At 36.8% G+C, this 23,908-nt stretch overlaps 1 protein-coding gene across 1 annotated transcript; it reads left to right on the top strand.

The window, feature by feature from the left end:
- Nucleotides 1–4,207: 4,207 nt before the first annotated feature.
- On the top strand, nucleotides 4,208–23,038 carry prkcha (protein kinase C, eta, a). Its single transcript, XM_077236691.1, has 14 exons — nucleotides 4,208–5,160; nucleotides 11,460–11,523; nucleotides 12,254–12,407; nucleotides 12,935–12,969; nucleotides 13,064–13,146; nucleotides 13,397–13,526; nucleotides 13,633–13,766; nucleotides 14,077–14,217; nucleotides 14,663–14,836; nucleotides 16,943–17,097; nucleotides 17,858–17,996; nucleotides 20,444–20,632; nucleotides 22,066–22,212; nucleotides 22,297–23,038. Exons 1-14 carry the CDS (start codon nucleotides 4,810–4,812, stop codon nucleotides 22,543–22,545), a joined length of 2,145 nt encoding a protein of 714 aa, XP_077092806.1. The 5' UTR covers nucleotides 4,208–4,809; the 3' UTR covers nucleotides 22,546–23,038.
- Nucleotides 23,039–23,908: the final 870 nt, after the last annotated feature.

Genomic DNA, 23,908 nt, shown 5'->3' with positions numbered 1-23,908 from the left:
AGTCTGTGGCCTTTGCTCTCTCCTGCTGTTTCTAATATGCTGCATTAGCTTGAGAGACCGCCCAAAGTAAGCCTGTCTGTAACATTCACACACATGCAATTTCGCATAGTCTTACATCAAGAAATATAAGTTGTGTTATTCCTGAGGTGTGTGAATAATATAGCATTGTGCAGCTCAGGATGACAGTAAGATTTCAGCTGCAGGTAAGATATGTGATCAGTGATAAGATAACTGCTTTATGTGCATGGTTACTTGAGTGACCACCGAAAACGCACGATGAAACCGTGGTGTAGAGAGATATAATGGATATGAGGTGTTTTATGGTTTGCAGAGGATTGGTGTTCTGGTGAATCACACAAAAACACCACGTTTAACAAAAGAAAAATATTTGGCAAAAAAAGTATTTTCTTTGTTTTATTGCAATATTTTGTCTTTGTTTTTAAGACACAAAGTGTTAAAAAATTCCATTAGCAATGCATATAGACAGTTAAGCTTTTGTTTCTTTTTCTAGTTCCTTTATTCTCAATGGTGATTGCAATTAGATTCTCATTGCAGTCATTTTATAGCATTACATCAAAAATGCAGTTGATTTTTTTAAATCAAATTAAATTCAACAAACATAATGGGTAAATACAATTTAAATAATATATTATTCGGTCATTACTTACATTTATATTTCCTTGTATTCTTTTTTATTTTAAAACTAATTTACATAATTTTTATGAGAAATGTCAGGTTACTTCTTTGTTTCTTCTGTTGTTTTTGGGGTGAACCGTTTGACAGGTTTTGTGATTTACACTTTAACTTTAAATGTGAGTGTGAGTCAATAAATGCATGAGTAAGACATTTTAAAAATCATGTGTGGGCCTTTTGAGTAAAAGTGTGAAAGGAAAAAAATGTCATGCTAACTTTCAAAGAGTGGAAAATGAGATCCACAGCTCTTGGGTATCAGGCAGGAGTTATGTCTCTTTTCAACCTCAATTTAGTCCTGCAGATTGCTTTACCTTTAGACCGCAATCCATATTCACACACCAGCAGAAACATCTGCTGACTGTTAACCGCTGCCTACAGAAGGTGATTTTGCTGTATTACTGTCTGATTTCTTTTCATGCCGACTGGCCCTTTCATGCTGACATCTGCTTTTTCCCTGGACTTTTTCTGCATCTCTGTTCTTCTCCTTCCTCCTGAATTGGTTTTCATGCTCTATCAGTAACCGTGCTCCCTGTGTCACAGGCATTCAGTAAATCATTCTGAAGACTTTGTTAGGAAGAAACAAACACACCCAATCACACACTACCTTACCTCTATTGTGACTCTGATGTGTTCTCTAAGATTCTTCTCCTCTTTTTCTGCTCTCTCTGCCTTCTAAAACCTCTAATTCTGCTTCTGACGCCTGGACTGAGCTGAGACCATATCACATCTGGAGTTCATTTTACCCAAACACACACACACACACTGCCATGTGTCACACACTTTCTCCTCTGTCCTCTCTGCTCTCTCTCCCTGTCACTCTTTTTTAACTTGTCTCCCTGAACACTCACTCCATCATTTACTCTCTCTTTCTTTCTCTGATTTTTGTTTTTCTTCTTTTACGCCGCAGCTGTTGCCATTCCCAAACACTGAGTATAATACCAGCCAGTAAACGCACACTCACACACAAACACACTTTGGCCTTTCACCCATAAATACCTCACATCTCTATGAGTCGCACGGCCTAACATGGTGTAGCAACTGTTCAATAAATGTAAGCGAAACAGTGTGTGTGTAAATGACAGATTTGGGAATTATTTCAAACTCCTGCTATGTGTGAGATTGTACTGTATATGGGTGTTGAATGGGATTTGGAGGCTTTGCTGAGGTTGTACATGTGTAGGCTATATGTGTTTGGTCAGATATGGTTTATGTCTAACAGAGCTTCGGCATGTGTGAACTGGGGCTTGTTGTGGGATGCAGTCACATCTTAGCAACTATCAATTATTTTTTGTTGTTAAGTCTGTCCTCTAAACTAAAATTTCATCATGATATATTTTTGCTTTAGCTCAAAACAATAAAATCCCTCTAATATACAAGAGACTACTTGTAGGCCATACATTTTTTTCCTTCTTTTTTTTCAGAACAAGGATGGGGCTAGTTGTTTGTTTTGCATTTATGTATTTTAAATGTCATAATATTATGCAATTTGTACTTTTAATGTCACTGTTTCATGAATTGTTTTGTGTTGCTTAAAAGACTATACACAGTAAAAAAATATTTTCATGATTTGTTATCACAACATTTTTTCTTTTGTCAAATCATTAAATCAACTTAGATAATTCATGTGGGTGAGACAACATAACATTTTGAGTTTCTGTTGATTAAACCAATCTCCTTCATTGTATTAACGCTTTTTTTTCTTTTCAATGGTTACTTACTTTTTTCAAGTTAAACCAACAAATATTTTTCTACAGTGTATAAGCTTTTTAATAGCAAATTCAATTGTGACAATTTACCCCACTGGGACAACAGCTTATTTTAGTAACTAAGACTTTAAAGTATGTGTGTACAGTGACATTATATATAAATAGCCTATAAAACACCAGAGGCACACATATGTCCAAAATACACATTTACTCTGTTCTGAACACATAATAAGCTCAATCAACTGCCTGATTTCAGTAAAATCTCTAAGACCAGGGCTGCGTTTCTAAGCCTAAATTGATCGTATGCAATTGCCACTACGATCCATTTAGGCTTACGATGCTTTTGAGAAACACAGCCCAGAACAGTTCTGTTCTTCATAATGACCTTAGTTTAAACTCTCCCACACTGCGCTCTGGGTAAAAAGGGCAGTTCTTTAATGAAGACTCAGGAGGGGGCTAGACCATTAAAGGTGATTTGGTGCTGAATACCTGTTTTAATACTGGTTCATTCCACACAAAACTCTCTAGAGAGAGATGCTGATATGTAAGGGCATGACAGCTGGAACAACAAAGTCAGAGGACAACTTAACTTATTGGTAACACTATGAAGCTGTAAAGAAACTGAGCATATTTGTTTGTGAAATACAGGTAGGCCTGATGGTTGAATACTTGAGTATGAGTGTCTCCTGCTGGATATTTCTGGTGCTACACCAGGATCACCAGAGTGGATCCACCAGACCTCAGCTTCCCATTAACCTCTTCATCACTGAAGGTGACAGCCTGAGATGAACCCTTATTCTTCACTTCTCTGTTCTCAGACAGCAGACACTGGACAGAGCGGAGAGTGTTTGGAGTTTTCTCTTTAAATTTACACCAGCTGGAAAAGAGATTTATACATAAAATGATAGTTCACCCAAATACGAAAAATGTTGTCATCGTTTAAGAATGTTGATAACCAGACAGTAGACGGCACCCATTGGCTTCCACAGTATTTTGTTTCCTATATGGAAGTCAATGGGTGCCATCAACTGCCATGTTGATGGCATAGTGTGATTGGTCTGGTTAGCAACATTCTTCAAAATATATTTTGTGTTCAACAGAAGAGGAAACTCATACAGGTTTGGAACAACTTGAGGGTGAGCAAGTAATTACAACATTTTTGGCTGAACTATCCCTTTAATAGACTTTATAGACCTGGGCCAACTAAATAAGAGCCCACAAATACACTCAACCCATTTTGTTCACGTAGACAATTCATATTCATTATACAACATGCTGTAGCCTAATAATAAGCCTAACCTGTATATCTAGCATTTTAGCCTTCACAACAAAGGTTTTCAAAATCATGCATGAGAAACATTCTGTAAATGCAGTCAAGTGTATCCAGACATTTGACTTGTAAATACAAATAGAGGCCAATTACATTTAATAGCCTACTATGATTGCCTATTCTGTTTATATAGCTAGAATTAATTAATTAATTTGTTTACTAATTTAATTATTTATTGATAAAAATGGGATGATGTTCATGATGTTTCAAACTATTTTGTGAGCCTAACTCCTAAAAGATACAATATTTATAGCCTACCCTTGAGATCAAATAATTGTTTTAATTTAATATACAATTGACTTTATATATTTATTCATGTGTTTATTTACAATATCTTCTAATGTCATTTGCAAATAAATAATGATTAATAAGGCTATTTAATATAAAATAACAAATTTAATCCCTTTGACCGTTAATCCTTTACGGAACCACTAGGTGCGCGCGTCCGTTCTTGCATAAATCTACATGAGAAAAACCTGCCGAAAGGTGGCGGATGTTTCCAGTTTCCACACGCTCACAATAGAAACAGGTGTGTTTTCCTTATCAACATATTTCCACATGCAGGTACTTCAAAGATGGTGCACCCGTGGCTTCGTTTAAAGATAATATCTATCGTTTCTCTGCAACACCCTATCGCTCAGTCTGTCTGCTTAAAATAGACCCAGAGAACGTTTAAGTAGCTAGAGGCCGCTCTTATCTCACACGGGTTTAAGTTCAAACTTCAGCAAATATGGACGGATTGTGATAGTGGCGAGTAGAACTTTACAAAGCCTCGAGTAACGGATAAAACAGTTTGGTTTGAAGAGAGAGAGCTAGAAAGAAACAGTTATTGTTATGATTGAAGGGTTGAATCCCCTGAGGGAGACGCTTAATCATGCGTAAACTCCTTCACTTCCCTATTCTGCCCACTCGCTTCAGTCCTTCCGCAAAGCAGGTGTTTCAAACAGCGTCTTGTTTCAGATGCAGAGGCTTTTAATTGTGCGTTTGCGCATTTACATGTTCCCATTTAAGTGATACAATGTCCAACATTCACTAAGTCAGTTAGGCTTAGATTGGCTAGGCTCCAGTTCAGAGAACATCATGAAGTTTAACGGGTATCTGAAGTTGCGCATCGGCGAGGCAGTGGACCTCAAGCCCACGACCACCTCTATGCGACTTGCAGTGATGTTCAACAAGGCGAACCAGACCTTGGACCCGTACATTATCGTAAAAGTGGACGAGTATAAGATCGGACAGACGCACGCCAAGCAAAAAACAAACATGCCCACTTATAACGAGGAGTTTTCCGTTAACGTCAACAACGGCAAGCAATTAGAGTTGGCCGTTTTTCATGACGCACCGATCGGATACGATGACTTCGTGGCCAACTGCACTATCCAGTTTGATGATCTGATGAAGACTACGAACAAAGAGGAATCTTTTGAAGGATGGGTGAGGAATGTTTATCGTATGTTTCTCCTTCACCTGAGACATTTCTTTGCTTTAAATTGCTACATTTTCACATGCATGGTGTGGACATCTGACACTTTGAATTATGTATTTAGAAAAGTTCAGAACCAACAGAGTGTTTGCTCTGTTGGGACAGAGCGATATTCTATGGATCTACCTGGTGGTATTGTGTGTGTAGAAAAGGGCATGTTGATAAGGCAAGAATGCACTTAATAATGCTAAAAAATAAACCTCTTCATATTTATATTTTTTTCTCTACTGATCTATACTTAGTTGCACACTAAAGACATAAGAAAAACTATAGTGTTGTATCATAAACTGTCAGCACACTAGAATACAAAATGACTGGGGAGTGTTGTATTTTATTTCAACATCTGTAACTGTTTTTTTTTTCATGCTATGTGTTTCTAATTTTGATACAATATACCCATATTTGCCTACTCTAAATGAGTAAGAAAGTTTAGAAATGTACTAATAATTTATTATCAGAATATGGGGTACAAACCAGGGCCCGTATTCATAAAAAATCTTAATGCAAAGAGTAGCTCCTAGTGACAAAATTCTAAGAACATTTTTAGAAATGTGGGTGTTTACTCTTAAAATTAAAGAAAAAATCCTAGTAAAGAAAAAAGTAATTCAGAAAGCATTTTAACCCTTAAAAGAGGTCTTAAGGTCAAAATTGTTAGGACCACGGACGAGGAATTTTAAGAGGCTTAAGAGTTTCTTTAGCAGAGGAGAAAATGGCAGAAAGATGAAGAGGGAGAAGAAATGTGTTGCAGACAATAGATGACAGTGAGTTAATAAGACACTATAGATTAGATCGTGCAGGGAACATGTTTGTGACCGATTTTATTAGAGACACAATAACATCTCCGACACAGCGCAGGAATGGTGTAGTGGCAGAAATTAAATCACTACTGTACATTAAGATATTTGGCAGCTGGGAAAATGCCTCAACGCAGCAGTGATGATTTGGTTCTGTCACAACCTTCTGTAAGCAGAGTGATCACAAACAATTACAGCACTTCCAGAACCTCTTATTGTGCCGCAGTTCATTTTGTTTACACTGGACATTCCCACCTTGCAGGCTCAAAAAACTGCATTTATGAATATAGCAGGCTTCCGCACAAGCAGGGGGAATGAAGCAGGGGAATGAACCGTGAATAATTTATTATTAACCGCTATAAGCTCCCACGTCTGCTTCTGTCCTGTGACACCCGGCCTGAATTTTCCATTAAGGATGGCCTTGTGTTCATCCACTAACTGGGCTCACAGTAAACACTGTTCCTCTGTCCAGTTGTTTTTTATTCCATGTTTGCTACATTAAAACCAACATTCAAACCACCACTTAAATAGACAGTGGAACAATTTTTATCATTCTAATCCAATCAAATACTTTATAGGAAATTAACAGTATGGCAAATAAAAAAAAGGATTTAAATACACATATATAATGTGTGTGTGTGTGTGTGTGTGTGTGTGTGTGTGTGTGTGTATGAGAATGGTCAAATAAGGAAAATTACGCATGTAATTTCAAAGTGAAGGCTTAGAATAGACCCTATACATAGAATCACTCTTTTTTTCCTTCTTGGACAACCAACCAATCACAGTCTTCAAAAGATTGTGTCATACATAGCAACGGGGTCAGCCCTGCCTCCTCACTAAGATAAAAGTTGCTGAGTTGCTCTCAGATCGGTCCCGAATCGCTCTTAAGCTAAGACTCCTACGTAAAAGATTTTAAGCTAAATTAAGAGTTTTCTGAGAGGATTCTTAGAATCTTTATGAATACGGGCCCTGGTCTTTTGGAACGCTATGTGAAAACATGTTCAAATGTAGGCCTATGCATTAATTCATTGTGATAATCAAATTTACTTGTTCAATGTAAATATTATGCCATACCCATCACCCTAACAATTTTCATTTAATTTTAAACATTTTGATTCAAAATGTAGCTACATATAAGTTTACACATTTGGCAGACCAAAGTATTTTACGTTACATTCAAGGTATAGTTCATTGTCAGTTCATGTGTTCCTTGGGAATCAAACCCATGACTTTGGCAGCATTATTAGCATCATGCTGTACTGTTTGAGATGCAGGAATGCTATGAAATGGTAAACAATTAGGAATTTTAATTCAAAACAGCAATTGAAACACAAAATGGAAACAGAAACAAATATAGCAGCAATACATAAAACATAAGCAATATACATTGTTTTTGTGCAATCTTTGTGTCTACAGTTGGACCACATTAGAAAGCGTTACAGCCCTCTCTATCTGTGGCTATGATCTTTCTTTTTTTAAATGTTTTTTTTTTTTAAATTAACTTTAGGTGTTTATTACAAATGTTTTATGAGATGAAAAGCTTGTGTTATTAAATGACATGAGAATCTGCTGATCTAACTAGTTCTAGTGATATATACCATAGTGATATCACCACTGTAGCTCATTTCTATTTGGTTAAATGGATGGTGTTGCAGCACTCTTCGGTTTCCCCGAAACCTCACACTGTTCGTTCTCTTGTATTCTGATGTGTATCTTTTTGTCATGCTACATTGTATTGCATCATGGTGTTCTTTTGTATAAGCAAAAGAACACCATGCAATACAACAGAGCACGACAAAACAAAGATACACATCAATATAATCACAAACAGTCAATCTATTCTGTTGTGTTGTTTCTTTGTTTAGTCTCTTTTGCTTTGTGCTGTTGTTTTACCTCTGTGAACAGCAGACGTGCAGAGCTTTTGAGTGTTATCATCATCCACCATCAAATGTGGCTTCACACTTACACCCATGTCCGACAATGCATTGCAGTTCTACACACTGATGTAGCGATGCTGATGCGTGTCAGTGGTTACAGTCAATACAATTTGAATGATCAGTTTCTCCGTAGGGTTGCAGCTACAGTTTCCATGTCTACACACCACCCTTAGAGCTAGTTCATATTATTGAGCGTGTTAACTCCACACTACTGCAGGCCACTAGGAAAACAGTAGTTGTAAAACACTTAGTGTCAGCATTTCAGTGACCAGGCTAAACATGGCTTGCCTGCACTCAGCAGAAGTGGTGAAAGTCTTCTTCTAACCTTATTAATCAACCCAAGTACTGTTAGTTCTCTTTTCCCATAATGCATATGCACAGGAACATTATTTTTAGAATGGCCGATCGTCTTGATTTTACGTGTCCTGACAAATTTGAAATTTAAACCATTATGCATAAAATGTAATTGTTTGTTAAAGAAATGTTTAAAATAGTTTTTAGATGTTTTAGATATTGTGACTGCTTGAAATATCATGTAATCCAGTGGATCTCTCAACCTTTTGCCACTCCCACAATTTTTTCAATAAAATATTTTAGAGCTTGGCATAACTAGAAAAATAAATATAACCAAATATTAATAAATATCTTAATTTTTAGTTGTTTTAGCTTATATTTTATATTTGTTTTGTCTTACTTTAAATCATTTTAAGTCATTTTAAAGGCCCAGATGTACTCGCGTCACGGCGTTTTTCATTCTTCGTTCAGGGGTGATATACTGTTATCGAACATCTGACGGCGCACACACTGCTGAGAGCGATGTTTAGATGAATATGTATGTAAATATGTGCTGCACGCTTTCCTCTCTCAATAACAAACACACAAAAAGATTGATAAATGCCGCAAGCATTTGAAAAAGCATAAGAAAAGCATCTGATCATAGCATCTTGGATATGTTTGCACGAGCTCTGCACTCCAGTAGTCATGTTTATTTATATCACTTTATACAATAGATAGCTTAAAATCAAGCAGCTTTACTGTATTAAACATGAAAAACAGTGTCAGTGTCTCGTTTCATCAGAAGTAGTACAAGTTCATTTTCTACTATAAAGCAGCTCTACAATGTGTTCATGTTTTCACTCACAAACATCTGACTTCTACCAACTGAACAGGCCAAATGTGGTAGTATTGCAGTTTACAGTAATGATAGTGTATGCTACCATTCAAAAGTTTGGCATCAGTATGATTTCATTAAAATTAATTATTACTTATATTCAGTAAGGATTCATTAAATTGATCGGAAGTGTCAGTAAAGACTTTTACATTGTTAGAAAAGATTTCTAATGAAAATAAACGCTGTTCTTTTGAACTTTCTATTTTTGAAAGAATCCTGAAAAAATTGTGGTGTCCTCAAAAAAATTGTATCCTCAAAAAAGCTGTTTTCAATATTGATCATAATAAGAAATGTTTCTTAAGCACTAAATCAGGGTGTTTTTGCTGTATCTGATCACATAGATTCCGCCTTGGTGAGCATAAGAGACTTTTACCAGCCCCAAACTTTCGAACTTTAGTATGTGAGGAGCAGTATCTATTGTGTTCCACATGAAGTTCAATCATCCTCAGATACACGGCCTCTGCAGCTGACGATCACATAACCTCCACTAATTAATGATACTCCACTACATTCTGTCTGGGCTATGGGATTTATTTATTTTTTTGCCGCCAAGGTTAAGTCTCCTATTCCTGTGTGTATTTGTGTAAAGCCTCAGGCTTTTGGGACAAATGGTATGTAGTGAAACCTGCAGTGCAAAACACTACACACACAAGTGTGTGTTTGTGTGTGTGTGTGTGTGTTAGCTTATATGGGAACTGCCTTTAGGAATCCAGCAGTTTCTGTTATGCAATTTTATCAGTCAGTGAAACTAGCATAAAAAAATGGTATAAAATGGAAGTTGTGTAGTTTAGAGAGTCTCTCCTTCCACACAGTCCGTGTGAATTTGTCTGCTTTCAGTTCTGACCAAATGAAAGGAAGTATGTGTGTGGTGGGGAAAAGATCATTCATTTGAACTCAAATGAAAGTTGCTAAAGCAAAAATTGTTTTTTCAAAAAAGTGCATCTAAATAAATGTAAAAGAGAGACTGAGAAGAAAGTGTTTAGCAGAACTTTTTATGGCTACCTGTATGTATCACAATATTCTTTAAAATATGTTTTTATTTCAGCTGTTTTGCTAAGTAACAGCATATTCATATTTAGACCACCACCACCCCTTCAACCACACAGTCTTCCTAAGACGTCAGCGAACCTGATGTCTGCAAACAGAAACACACAAAATGAGTAATGGGTAAAGAGCTTTTCTGATTGGCTAAAAATTCCGAAGAGCTCAATAATAGGCTAAAAAAATGATGATTTCATCATTTAATCAGTTTAAATTTTCTATGAAAGAAGATTGTTCTGTGAGATTTTTCAGAGAATTTCTTTTATAAAATATTTTATGTTTCCTACTTATTTTATTTGCAAATTTACAATAAAATAGGTTAGCCTGACAGGTGCAAAAATAAAATGAAAACCAGAAAATAAACCACATTGGGTTTAGTTCTGTATCACATGCAGTTCTACACATTGGTTTTCTACAGACTAGAGTTTACCACAGGCCCATGAACGCCCCACTTACCTCTCGCTGTCGCTTTCCATTTCTGGGGTTTTCTTTCCGTTTATCTCTTTTCTCTTTTTTTTTTTCTCTACAGTAACTGAAGTCCAGCTCTAATATTTCACTTCTGCCTGACCTCATTTACATTTTTGGTGGGGTAAAAAAAGTGTGACACTGTGTATCAGTGTGAGTTCTTGGTATTCCTCAATGCTAGAAAAAGTGGAAATAGGCTTGGGAAAATTGTGTAAAATATTAAAATCTTAAAAGGTGATAAAGTATTTGGAATTTCTAGTCCTTGAATATCATTTTTTAATAAATAGTTATTTGTCTAGAAATTACTCTTACAGTCACAAATAACTGCAACATTCTAAATGAATTGGTGAGAAAGCCTTTTTAAAGAATCTAAATTAGAAGTGTAACATTTTTGTCTCTGCATACCTTCACTTGTGTTATTTCTAATTTTGATATTCTAATTTAACGAAAATAGTTTATGTAATGCTTTCTGTACACCTAAAGACTTTGGAAAGATTTAGAAAAGACTTTATAAGATTATCAGCTCACATCTAAAGACTTGGGTTCAGAGTTTTTAGTCTCAGACTAAAGACTTGCGATAATATCAAACATGTTTGATATGAAAGACTAGAGAAAGACTGGCATAAATCGGGTCACCGACTGCAGATTATCACCTCACATTTAACGATCGAGACGACGGGAGCACGCCGAGACTCCAGTAAGATTCCTAAAGACTGCCGGTCTTTAGTCTGGGACTGTGAAAATCCTTTGGTGTACGCCCGGCATAAGAATAACTTATTTAGTATTCAACATCTAAAGTTATATTTAATGTAATTACATCAATTTCTGTTTTTTTGTTGCAGGTTGACCTTGAACCTGAGGGCAAGGTCTACATCCTGGTTACTCTCACAGGCTCATTTATAGAAGGTAAGTCTTTCATCTCTCATTTTAATCTCTTCCTTTCTTCCTCTGTCTCTCTTTATTTTGAATTACTCTATGCAGAAGTAGAACTTTTACTGAGTGTCATTTAAAAACATTGATTCGACAGTCAGTCTGGCTTTGTTTGGACGGGAAGATAGAGGCGTACCGAGAACACACAGGGTTGGTTACATAGCCTCTGATGGAGTAAAAGGAAAATATAAAAATCTTCTTGATGAAATGCACTGTCTAGGCCATGATAATGGGAATACGCACACACACACACGCACTTCACTAAAGGAAGGAATCCTACTTTCCTCCCCTTGCTGTTGAGATATCGGTTCACTAACTGTTAAACTGCTACCAGACTTGTCAACACATGTTAGTGGTGCTCTAAGACACACAAAGCCAACTTCAGTCACAGTTATTTTAAATCGACATCTGTCAGAGCATCTTATGCATGAAAGTGTACACTATGTGTGAATTGCACACACTGTGCACTGTGGAGGAGGGTGTAAAGCTGGCTTCCTTTTAAAGGCCTGTGGTTAGGCCTGCAGAGAAGAGACTAGAGCTAATAATACCAGTGAACTGGGGGCCCGTAATCTGTCGTTCTTACCCCTCACTTATTGAAAAGAATGTTACATGGCATTTCAGGAAATGCCTACGTGTTCTAAAAAAGATCATGCATCATGATTCATGAAGTAAAAAAGTTTTTTTTTTTTTGTATCTCTGTGTTTAGATGACACTGGAGGAAATGAACGTACCTATAAGGAATTTAATCGAAAACGGCAGCAGGCAGTCCGAAGGAAAATTCACCAAGTTAACGGGCACAAGTTCATGTCGACCTTCCTAAAGCAACCAACATTCTGTTTCCACTGCAAAGAATTTATATGGTAGTGCAACTAACACGTTCATGCACAAACATTTTTTTTTTTACACAATCTTTTTTTAAATTAACACTTTTTTGTGAGTTTTAAAATTGTAAGATTTTATTTTAATAGCAGCATTATTTAAATGAGAAATTGTGCATTTTTGGTGGTGTTTCTGCTCCTGACTTTAGTGGGGAAATCTGTGGAATTCTGCAGGATGATTTTACACGCTAAGAATGCATACCCCTGAGAATGCTACACTTTTACTTTTCATAATCAAATCAGCTAAAATATTTGATGAACAAACACACTGGATGACAGAGACATCCTGCAGGTGTATATTCCTACAAATGAGTTATTTGTATGGCTTTTCTATGCAAACAAAGTATTTATATTATAATACAAAATATACATAATTAGATTTAGATAAAGAGAATTTAAATGGGCTTTATGATGTTAAAAATGTGTTTTACAGGGAAGTTTGTGTACGAATGCTTAACGTGAGTGACTGCACAAACTTTTCACAAATGTGTTTTCTCTTCGTGTTCCAGGGGTGTTTTTGGAAAACAGGGCTACCAATGTCAAGGTGAGTAGACACTCTGTTTCTATATTAATTAATATTATCTGTGTTTGTATTGATTGTAATGCATGTTCTAATCCGCTGTGTGCTTGTGTGTTAGTGTGCACCTGTGTGGTGCATAAGCGATGCCATCAGTTTGTGGTTACGGTTTGTCCACGCATGAAGAAACCTGCCAAGGAACAGGTAACACGCAACCCTAACCCTAAAATACTTATGTGGTCCTTTTGTGTGTGTGTATTTTCTCAAGATGATTCAGGGGACATTTTTTATTTTTATTTTACTGGTAGAATTACAGAGAAACACACATAATGTTGAATTTTTTTTTTTTACTACTGGCTGTGTCCTGATAAACAGATGCCATTTCTCCACTTGCTAGTCAGGAGAAGAATTGCTGAAATGTATCATGTTATGCATTTGTTCCTTTTCATTACAGCCGACAAATCAGGGTTTCAGTATAAACATTCCCCATAAGTTCAACATCCACAATTATAAGGTTCCTACCTTCTGTGACCACTGTGGCTCTTTGCTGTGGGGCCTCGTACGGCAAGGATTGCACTGCAAAAGTACTCCTTTTTTTTCACCACCCCTTGTTCCTCAGAAATCCATCCATCAGTCTTATTCATACTGTTTGTGATGCTCATCTAGTTTTTTGTGTTTTTACGTCTGCAGTTTGTAAAATGAACGTCCATATCCGCTGTAAGGGAAATGTTGCACCAAATTGTGGAGTCAACAATGTAGAACTGGCCAATAAACTGGCAGAAATGGGCCTTCAGCCAGGAGGAATGACCAAACGCAACTCCATGGTATGTTAAATACACACATGTGCAAACAATGTTTTAGAAAGTGAAATTTGTGATCTGTCTGTCTGTGTGAATCTATCTATTTAAGTTTATTGTGCTTTATTGACATCACACCTACTGTAACAGTGCATTTCACATGGCTGCATGCAGTGAAAATAGGCTTAAAACTTTAAGGAAGTAAACAAAGAAATTAAGGGAAGTAGCATAAGACCATCAACAGAATAATAGTTAAAGATAAAATGTCTAGCACTGAACAAGTAATTATCTTATGAAGACTATAATTAAAAAAATCACCTGTTCTCTCTTTTCTCAGGGTCTCGCAGGTATGGACACTCAGTTCCGGACGTTGAGTGTGAGAGGAGATCGAGGGGAATCTAAAAAAGAGCAGAGTTGGAAACTGGGAATATCGAACTTCACGCTTCTGCAAGTGTTGGGAAAAGGCAGCTTCGGCAAGGTCTGTGCTCAAGTTCATGTAGCACAACGTTTGCAGACCATTTGTTACACAAAGTATTCACACGATTCCAGTGTGATTGTGTGTTCTTGTTACAAATTATTCCAATGTGAATTTTTTTTGTCCTTATCCGAAATAAATTACATGCTAAAGTCACTCACCTGCTTATAAACTATAATATAATAATATATGCCAATATTACTCCAAAAATAATTTTTTTAATTTCTTAGTTTTTCCAGTTTACAGAAAAAAATTATATGCTCTGAAAAAACATTAGATCATTGCAGTGCTAATTACTCCTAAACAGTGTAATATGCCTCAGTGGACGGTGCTGTTTAAAATAATTAGTTTTTGTGACAAAAATTCAGAGTGAATATACCCTTAAAGTTTAAAGGAAAGATAACCAACATGCTTTTAAGTCATGCTGTTTATGCGGTGTGTTAAATAGGTGATGCTGGTCCGGTTGAACGATTCAAATCAAGTTTTTGCAGTGAAGGTCTTGAAGAAGGACATCATACTGCAGGATGATGATGTGGAGTGCACTATGACAGAAAAACGAGTGTTATCGCTCGCTTCCACTCATCCTTACCTCACTCAGCTCTTCTGCTGCTTCCAGACACTGGTGAGAGAACACACACTCATATGTAAAAAGAGCATGCAGTTTCCCACATCATCGGTAGGTGGCAGTAGAGGATTAAGCACAGGTCAATTGCCATCAATTTGTTTTGATCTGGGTTACATTCTACATTGCATTTTCTGTGTATGTGTAGTTTCCCTTTTTGAGTGGTGTGAGAGGACAGATTTCCACTATAATCTGCTTGCAAGTTTTGCTTGAAGCCTGTAGAATAATTCAGAGGTCACTGAATCCCCTAACATAGTTTTTAAAGCTTTTACAATCATACAGACCCTCTTGAAATATTATACACACTGTATTATTTGGTTGCATTGTTGCATTTACTTACTCTACCTTAAGTGTACACAAGGTTTTAAATAAATTTGAGACACACACACACACACACACTGATTGCAAAAGGATTTAAAAACAGACTTCATGTTCATTCCAGTAGAACAGATCTGACATGATGACCTCTCAGGATTTATTACTGCAGATTTCACGTGAACATGGATGTACAGGATCATCCTCAAGGTCTTACTGATGTGTGTACAGTGTAATTGTAATGATTAAAGGAATTTATGAACCGGTTTTTCTCTGCTCCTTCACAGCCCTGACACATACAATCAATCTAATAAACCTCCACACGTGAGCGACATACAAAGCACACTCATGACCCTCTGGGGTCAGGTTAAATAAGATAGCAATGCAATCTGGCTGTAAAAATCGATGATCTTTGAGGGCCTGCGGTGTGTGGGACTGTTTCACAGTGTTTGTGTGCGTCTGTGTTTGTTAATGTGTTGTGTTTGGTCATTAGTGGATGTGCCATGCCGTTTTGCTAGTCCAAATCTGGTCCACTTTGCATATTCACTTAGACAGGAAGTAAACGTCTGACTGCTGAAAAGCAGCCAACCACAGTCAGTTAAAGGTTTAGTTCACCCAAAAATGAAAATTCTGTCATTAATTACTCACACTCATGTCGTTCTACAAAACGCCATGAGTGTGCATGGCGCAAACAAAAGCGCAACAAAAGTCTTATGGGTTTGAAACGACATGAGGGTGAGTTATTAATGACAGAATTTTAATTTTTGGGTGAATTAACCCTTTAAGGCTTTATGTGTGATTTAGGGGAGGATACATTTGAAATGGATCATACCGCATTAACAAATTGGTATGGAAAAGCACTGGTCTCTGAACAATTGTACAGAAACACAGAAGAAATTAGTCCAAAAGCTGTAAATACCCATCTACCTTTAATATTGCACTTGACATAGAAATCTTAACACTTTTATTGAATAAAAAAAAAGAAAAATTGGAAATTCAGCTAAATTGTCTAAATAATTTATCATTGTATACTATATAATTATTATATGAATTAATTTTTTTTATTTAAAATTAATTTTCTTTAAAAAGGGTTTAGCATGTTATATGAAATAATAAAATATGTGAAGTGTATTCTGCAAAAATTAAATAACAATCCAGAAAAAATGTACCCTGGTGGGCTCCTTGTCCCAGTATTTTGGGAAAAAATGGCCCTTTTCATCATTTAAAATTTTCTTCTGTAACAAACAAAATGAAAATTTTCCTTTAATATTTTGGATTATGTCATCATCATTATCCTGTACATGCTAAAGTCATATCTAAATATGGTCAGTTTCGCAGTAAAACTTCTCACATCTTACCGTACTGCTTATCTCACAAACTGAAAATGATTGCTTTCCGCAAGTGCTTTCCAGTTTTGTGTGCAACATGCATCATATGGTCAGTAAACTGACTGTGGGTGGTCCCTGGGTGTGCGGTCTGAGTGTGATAGGCCGTGCTGAACTCAAGCATGCTGTCAATTCAAACTTATGTTTATTCATTTTGGATCACCTTCCAACCCTCTAAATCCCCAAATCCTGTGTTTCCTGCAGTCTTCTTTGCTGAACAACAGCATTTATGTTTCTGCTTCATCTTGCTCTCCCATGAATCTTCTAATGGCTCTGACATACTGGGTTAACCGTCTGGTTGCTTTAAAAACTGAACTAAGAAGCTGGATTTCCTGATGTTGTAGGTGGTAATCTAGTGTTTATTGTTGTATTATAGCTGAATCTTAATTTCTTAATCCTTTCACAGGACCGTCTGTTTTTTGTAATGGAGTTTGTGAATGGAGGAGATCTGATGTTTCATATTCAGAAATCCAGAAAGTTTGAGGAGAACAGAGCCCGATTCTACACAGCGGAGATTACGTCTGCTCTCATTTTCCTTCACAGCAAGGGGATCATATACAGGTTAGACACACACAAATGCACTCAAAGCAGAAATTATAAGGATATTTCATTCAAATTGACAATTCGGACATCTTTACTCACCGTCATTACGTTCCAAACACTTTCTTCAGTGGAACACAAAAGGTAAAGTTTAGTTGAAAGTTCAAGCAGCCCTTTTCCAAACTAGCTCTGTCCCTGATCACATTCATTTTTCTTTTGTGTTCTATGGAAGAAAGAGTTTGAATGAATTTGGAACTGCATGATGGTAAGCAAATGACAGAAATTTCCTTTCTCTGTTCTGTGAATTCTCTGAAATTCCACTTTCTTTTTAAATTCCACTTCTGTGTCCTCTGAGGTTCATTACCACTATGAGACATATTTTTACCTCTGCGTTTCCATTATTACAAACCTTTATACACATGGACCTTTAAAGATGTAGTGCTTTTCTGCTTTGACTGGGAAACAGCACCAGAACTGAAGCAGAGACCAAAATATGAGTTGTTTTACAAAGCAAATGGCAATATATCAGCGTTCGTGCAGTTACCATGGACTGAATATGAATTTATGATAAAGTATAATCATTATTTTGAATGTATGTGAATGTGAGAGGTAAATAACTATTTTGACATGAAATGCCATTTGTAATTTATCTTTAAGAAGGAAGTGATTTACCAAGTGATTTTCATGCAGTGGTTTACCAAGTAAACAAAAATATTAACATACATTGCCTTAATGGTCTGAATCTGGGCATATTGTTATATGTGTTTATGTATTATTTCAGGGATCTGAAGTTGGATAATGTTCTGCTGGATAAGGATGGTCATTGTAAGCTGGCTGATTTTGGCATGTGTAAGGAGGGAATGTTTGAGGGTGTTGTCACGGGTACCTTCTGTGGAACTCCAGATTACATTGCTCCAGAGGTGATTCAAACACTCCATGACATTCTATCAAGCAATCAACGGCGGTTTAAAATATACACAAAATTATGCATCACAGAATTCTAGCTTAATCAGAAGTGTGTCCGAATGACTTTAAGAATCAGAAACGCAAATATGGATCCATTTTTGGCTTTGATGTTATTAAAGGTTTAGTTCGTCCAAAAATGAAAATTCTGTCAGTAATTACTCACCCTTATGTTGTTCCAATACCGTAAGACTTTCTTTCATCTTCGGAACACAAATTAAGATGTTTTTGATGATATCTGATAGCTGGATCACTCCTCCATAGGCTGCAAGATAATTTTATCTGCCAGCCCAGAAAAGTTAGTAAAGACATTGTTAAAATAGTCCAAGTGACTACAGTGGCTCAACCTTAAGCTTATCAAGCAACGAGAATACTTTTTGTGCGCAAAAATAAATAACGACTTTATTCAACTGGGATGGGACGATTACCGGATTCACTATAAACCACGATAAAATGTACTGACGGTTAGTAATATCGTTTAAGATTCAATTATCATTAAAACCGTGTTTGATTATCGCGATTTTAATAACTCACTGCAACAGGCTGACCAGGCGCGCAGCGCGCATGTTTTTATTTTCATTTTATTTTTTATTCGAGAAGGAATGGCGGAAGGCGGTGACCGTGTTCGGGAGATTTTTCAGCCTTTTAAGAGGACCAAATCTGAGGTGTGGTCATATTTTGCCATTTACAAAAATCCTGAGGGAAACTTAATCGAGGATGGTCACTCTGTCTGCAGAACATGCACAAAAAAAGTCGCTGCGATGGGGGTAAACACTTCAAATCTGCCGAGTCGTCCTGTGTGACCATCATCCACTGTTGTAGCGAACAAGGCAAGTTAACTTTGATCTCAATACTAAAACTATGTCTGGGAAATAATTGGGCACACAATGTTGTTTTGAGTTTAAATATTTTATCTCACTCACTTGAAATAAACTTGAAGCTTTCGCGAAGAAAAGTTCGCAGCAATAAGTGGCTTTGAGCCAAAGACGAACGAACAAGTTCAAACGACTATTAAGAGTGACATTTAAGAGATAATAATGTATTTTCATTGTACACTTATAACGCCGATTTTTTCTTACCACATAATTACGGGGACATATTGAATAGAGATTAATTACTATTCTTACCTGTTCAATCCATTTTGTACAGCGTACGTTACAAAACTCGTCCAGACAAGATGATCTCAACAATATTATCAAATTCTGTAAACAATAAATCAACTCTGATTTCATTTTCAATACAATCAAAAACGGAGACGCAAGATGACAAGTTTTATTTGAATGAAATGAGAGCGCGCGTCCGTAGTGATACATGGATGTGCGTGCTGTGTTATAATATGTTGCTATTGACGACGATCATTATAAGGAAGGAAATGACACAGAATAGAATCTTACTTTAAAAAGTGCATAGAGCTGCTTGTTTTATTTGTTTTGTTGATTCTCAAATATAAAACATGTTTTCAGTGTGAGCATCAGTTATTTTTTAACTTTCATCTTGTTTTAACAAAACCGTGAGTGATAATATTGATAATCACGATAATTTTGGTCCCTATAATCGTGATGTGAAATTTTCATACCATCCCATCCCTATATTCAACTATTAATTTTCTTCTGTTTGGGCCTCTGATGTGTGTTCATGAGAGCGACACGACGCGTGTGCAAGAACTGAGAAGATTATGCTCACGATCATTTGATGGGGAAGTGTGAAAGAGGTAAGCCATTCATTTTGCGGCATTGGTAAGGCACCTTTACGTGTTCTCGTTGGTTTCTCACGATTCGGACATCCAGGAAATGCACACTTTAGAACCATTTTAAACACTACTTCGAGATCCATCTGCGTCATCTTCTCAGTTCTCGCGCGTGCGTCGTGGCGCTCTCGTGAACTGCTTCAAGGTTTGACGTGCTGTACGCTCAGAGATGCTCTTCTGCAGACCTCAGTTGTAACTGGTGGTTATTTGATTTACTGTTGCCTTTCTATCAGCTCAAACCAGTCTGGCCATTCTCCTCTGACCTTTGGTATCAACAAGTATCACCCACAGAACAGCCGCTAAATGGATATTTTCTCTTTTCAGACCATTCTCTGTAAATGTTAGAGATGGTTGTGCATGAAAATCCCCAAAGATCAGCAGTTTATGAAATACTCAGACCAGCCCGTCTGGCACCAACAATCATGGCATGTTCGAAGTCACTTAAATCACCTTCCTTATTCTGATGTTCATTCATCTAGACTATGTCTACTTGCCTAAATGCATTGAGTTGTATAATATAGTATAATATATAATTCAGAGGTATTGAAGATATAAACTTTATGCTTCTAATTGGTGTCTGTGTGCGAGAGAAAGAGAGTGAAAGAGATGGTAGGATGTCGTAAATGTATTAAATGTGATTTTCATATGGTCCTATAGATCCTTCAGGAGATGCTGTACGGGCCGTCGGTTGATTGGTGGGCTCTCGGTGTACTTCTGTATGAGATGCTATCTGGCCATGCCCCCTTTGAGGCAGAGAATGAGGATGACCTTTTTGAGTCCATCCTGACCGAAGAGATCATCTACGCGTCCTGGCTCGGCACAAATGCCGTGGACATACTGAAAGGGGTGAGCTGCTCAATGTTCGCTTAAGAGTCCTGGAGTCATACAGACATGAATTGCCTTGAACGGAGCAGTGTCTGCTTAAATGTCCTGATTGGTGGGGGGCATATGGTGTGAATTAATCTGTCAGTTCATGCAACAATGAACATCAGTAAACAGTAAATACCTCCCATCTGATCTCTCTCTGTTCCTCATGCACTTTCCCTCTCTTACATAACTATATTTAGCCTCGATCCACAATCCACTGCTCTCACATGACTAGCTAAAAATAAAGACTCTTCACATCAAATATACACAGGCACACGACCCCCCTTCTCTCACTCTATAGTGTTTGCTCTCACTGTGAAGCATAGTACCGGTAGTATTGCTGGGGATGATTTTTTGAATTATTGAAGGACCAATAAATTCCCAGTTGAATCTGGAAATTTTACAGCAGAATGTCACAATATTTGACTGGAATGAAAAATCCTGAAAACCTCTGTCATTCAACATGACATTGACTTACAAGAGTCAGAGAATAGATCAATAGAGTGGCTAAAAAGCGTTCTATTTTTGGAATGGCAGACTTCAGTCCTGTTGCACTGCTGTGCTGTTATCTGATGTAGACGACCCAGAAAAACACATGGTTTTTATATGTAAATATAATAGGTTTATATAATATATATATATATTTTTTTTTTAATTTATATTGTATATAATTTACTTTATTTTAATCGGTATCGACCTGATATTGGATATTAAATTATGCATGCTAATTTTCCCTATATTTTTATATTGAGATTTTCTTTGCTATCATCTAACACTCACCAAAAGTTAATCTTAAAAACCCTAATAACTTAGTAATGCCTTTAAACGTAATTTTTGGTAAATCAAAATGAACCATTTTTTTAATGCGCATAATGCCTCAATTCACATTTTAGTAATTTAGACAAAATAGTATAGAATTTTAATATCGGCTATATTGTTTGTTTTTTTCTATGGTGTTTTTGCTCGATGATCCCTCTGAACAACATTGTTTAGAGTCGATGACGTATGGTACCCAGCTCTACTTCCTAATGGGTGTCAGATTTACCTGAAGTGTTTGTGTGTGTATGTGTGTTAGACGACCATAGAATTAGGCCCGGATTTGATTTGATTTAATCTGATTTGGTTATATTTGATAGCACACATTGATTCTCTCGAAACAACCTCCCACAAGTGATTGTGTGTTGTTATATACAAGTTCTCGTAGGAGATGAGTCTACTTTGGAGATTTGATAGGATTCACAACATTCAATAGCTTTAGGCACATTCTCTTTTTCTTTTTACTAGTGATTTTGTTTTTTGGAACCTAAACTGAAATATACAGTATCTGGTGTGTATTGGCTTTCACATTTAAAGTATATGCATGTTTTAGAGACACATGCATGATGACAATTTTTTGGTTTTATTTTGCTCAGTTTCTGACAAAGAATCCATCCCGCCGTCTGGGTTGTGTGGCTACAGAGGGTGGAGAGACTGCTGTAACCAGTCACCCATTTTTTACTGGCATTGACTGGGACAAACTGAACCGGCGAGAGCTTGACCCTCCTTTCAAACCCAGAATTGTGAGTGAAAAATTAGTAATTATAATGTACTATAAAAGTAAATGCAGATTTATAATTTTAGATTTTAAAATCTAAAATCCCCAGAAAACTGCAGAAGATGTGAATAATTTTGATCCAGACTTCACTCAAGAGGATCCTACTCTTACACCCATTGATGATGACATCATCCCATCCATCAATCAGGATGAGTTCCGTGACTTCTCCTTTACCTCTCCTGAACTCTTGAATGTGGTTTCGGAGATGCAAAGTAGAGCCGAAGAAACGTGTGATGTCATAAAGAAGGAACGGAATGCAGGAGAATTCTCTGATGTGATAGAACCAAATGAATTTTGACATTGGAAACTTGCAAGACCAGTCTAAAAGAACATTTGGGTATCAGTTTATTGAAACTTGGCCTATGCTTTAGCACAACAGTTTAATCGTCTTTGTGTCAGACGCATAGTGATACGCAAAAATCTCCATGAGACGTTCTAATAGTGCTCCTATCTAAATGTTTAGGAAATTTGATTTGACGCCCTCTGCACTTACTGTCTCTAACACCATCTGCCATGCAGAACAGAAGCATCACTAATTCTGTCAGAATTGTTCTGTTGTCAAGAAACCAGACTCAAAATCAGCCTCATGAGAATGTATTTCAAATGGAAACTCTAGTTTTGTAAAATATTTTCATACATTTCATTGTTCATCTGTTTTTTTGTCTTTTTTTTTTGTCTATTAGTTTGTTTGTTTGCTATTACGGTTAAGGTCAGAATTTCACCCATGATTCACTCCAGCATCTGTACATGTTTTTTATTGTTGATAAAGGTTACATTATTGAGTTCTCTTAGATCTTTTGTCTGTGACTCCATCAGAAGGCATCTGCTTTCTGTTGTTCTGAGGGGTTAAAGGTGAACACACTCAGGTGAAACGTTGACCATTTTCAATTTTTTATATTGAGGCCAGTGGCACTTCCTCATCATTCTTTAATGTTATTTATTTGGATGTTCTCAGTCCGAGCAGAGCAAAATATCTATTGGCGTTCGCTTTCATGTCTCAGCATATTTGCCACTGATTTTCCATTTTTACTTTTTGTTCAGTAGTTTCAGTTTTTTAAATGTTTTATTAGGCACATTCTCATGACAGTTTGTGACTAATAGAATTCTACTTGCGCCCCACTGATGGTTAGATGTAGAGGTGGACCTTCATGCTTGCTTTTTTTATTCTTCGAACGTTTCCATATGAATCACATAGTATGAATTTGTACAAAATCACCACCTCGACAGTAAAGTCCCCAAATCCCCTACAGTAAATTGATGCCTCGTTCTATTTATGACGTAATCTACACGCTTGCGCTACCTCTGAAGGTCATGATACACAGGGCAACTTTTTGAGCAATGTTGCTGGGCAATGTTGCCGTCAACGGGCAACCAGATGAGACACAGGGCCCACGACCGATCTAAATTATCCAGATAGAAATATATTGCCCATTTTCAATGAGAATGTGCCCAAGCAACAATCGCTCGGCAAGATTGCCCAGCAACATTGCTCAAAAAGTTGCCCTGTGTATCATCACCTTGACACGAAGGACAAATGGATTTTCAACTATTACATTGACAGCAGTGTAGTGGAGGCACAATATCAGACTAGGAGACCAGCTAAGACCAAGAAACCAGTTTAGGCTGGTTTAAGCAGGGTTTTTTTCATGAGGGAAAGGGAG

Source organism: Siphateles boraxobius, unplaced genomic scaffold, assembly GCF_051911475.1.
Source record: "Siphateles boraxobius isolate OS27281-9 unplaced genomic scaffold, OSU_SipBor_1 20, whole genome shotgun sequence".
NCBI classification, from domain to species: Eukaryota; Metazoa; Chordata; class Actinopteri; order Cypriniformes; family Leuciscidae; genus Siphateles; species Siphateles boraxobius.
This window is presented reverse-complemented; position numbering and strand designations above follow the sequence as displayed.

What these genes read in the sequence shown, in the direction of transcription:
- prkcha (XM_077236691.1), top strand. Translation starts at nt 4,810, where the DNA reads ATGAAGTTTAACGGGTATCTGAAGTTGCGCATCGGCGAGGCAGTGGAC. An exon ending in CACAGGCTCATTTATAGAAG is followed by an intron (nt 11,524 to 12,253) that starts GTAAGTCTTTCA and finishes CTCTGTGTTTAG; the next exon opens with ATGACACTGGAGGAAATGAA. An exon ending in GCAAGGATTGCACTGCAAAA is followed by an intron (nt 13,527 to 13,632) that starts GTACTCCTTTTT and finishes TTACGTCTGCAG; the next exon opens with TTTGTAAAATGAACGTCCAT.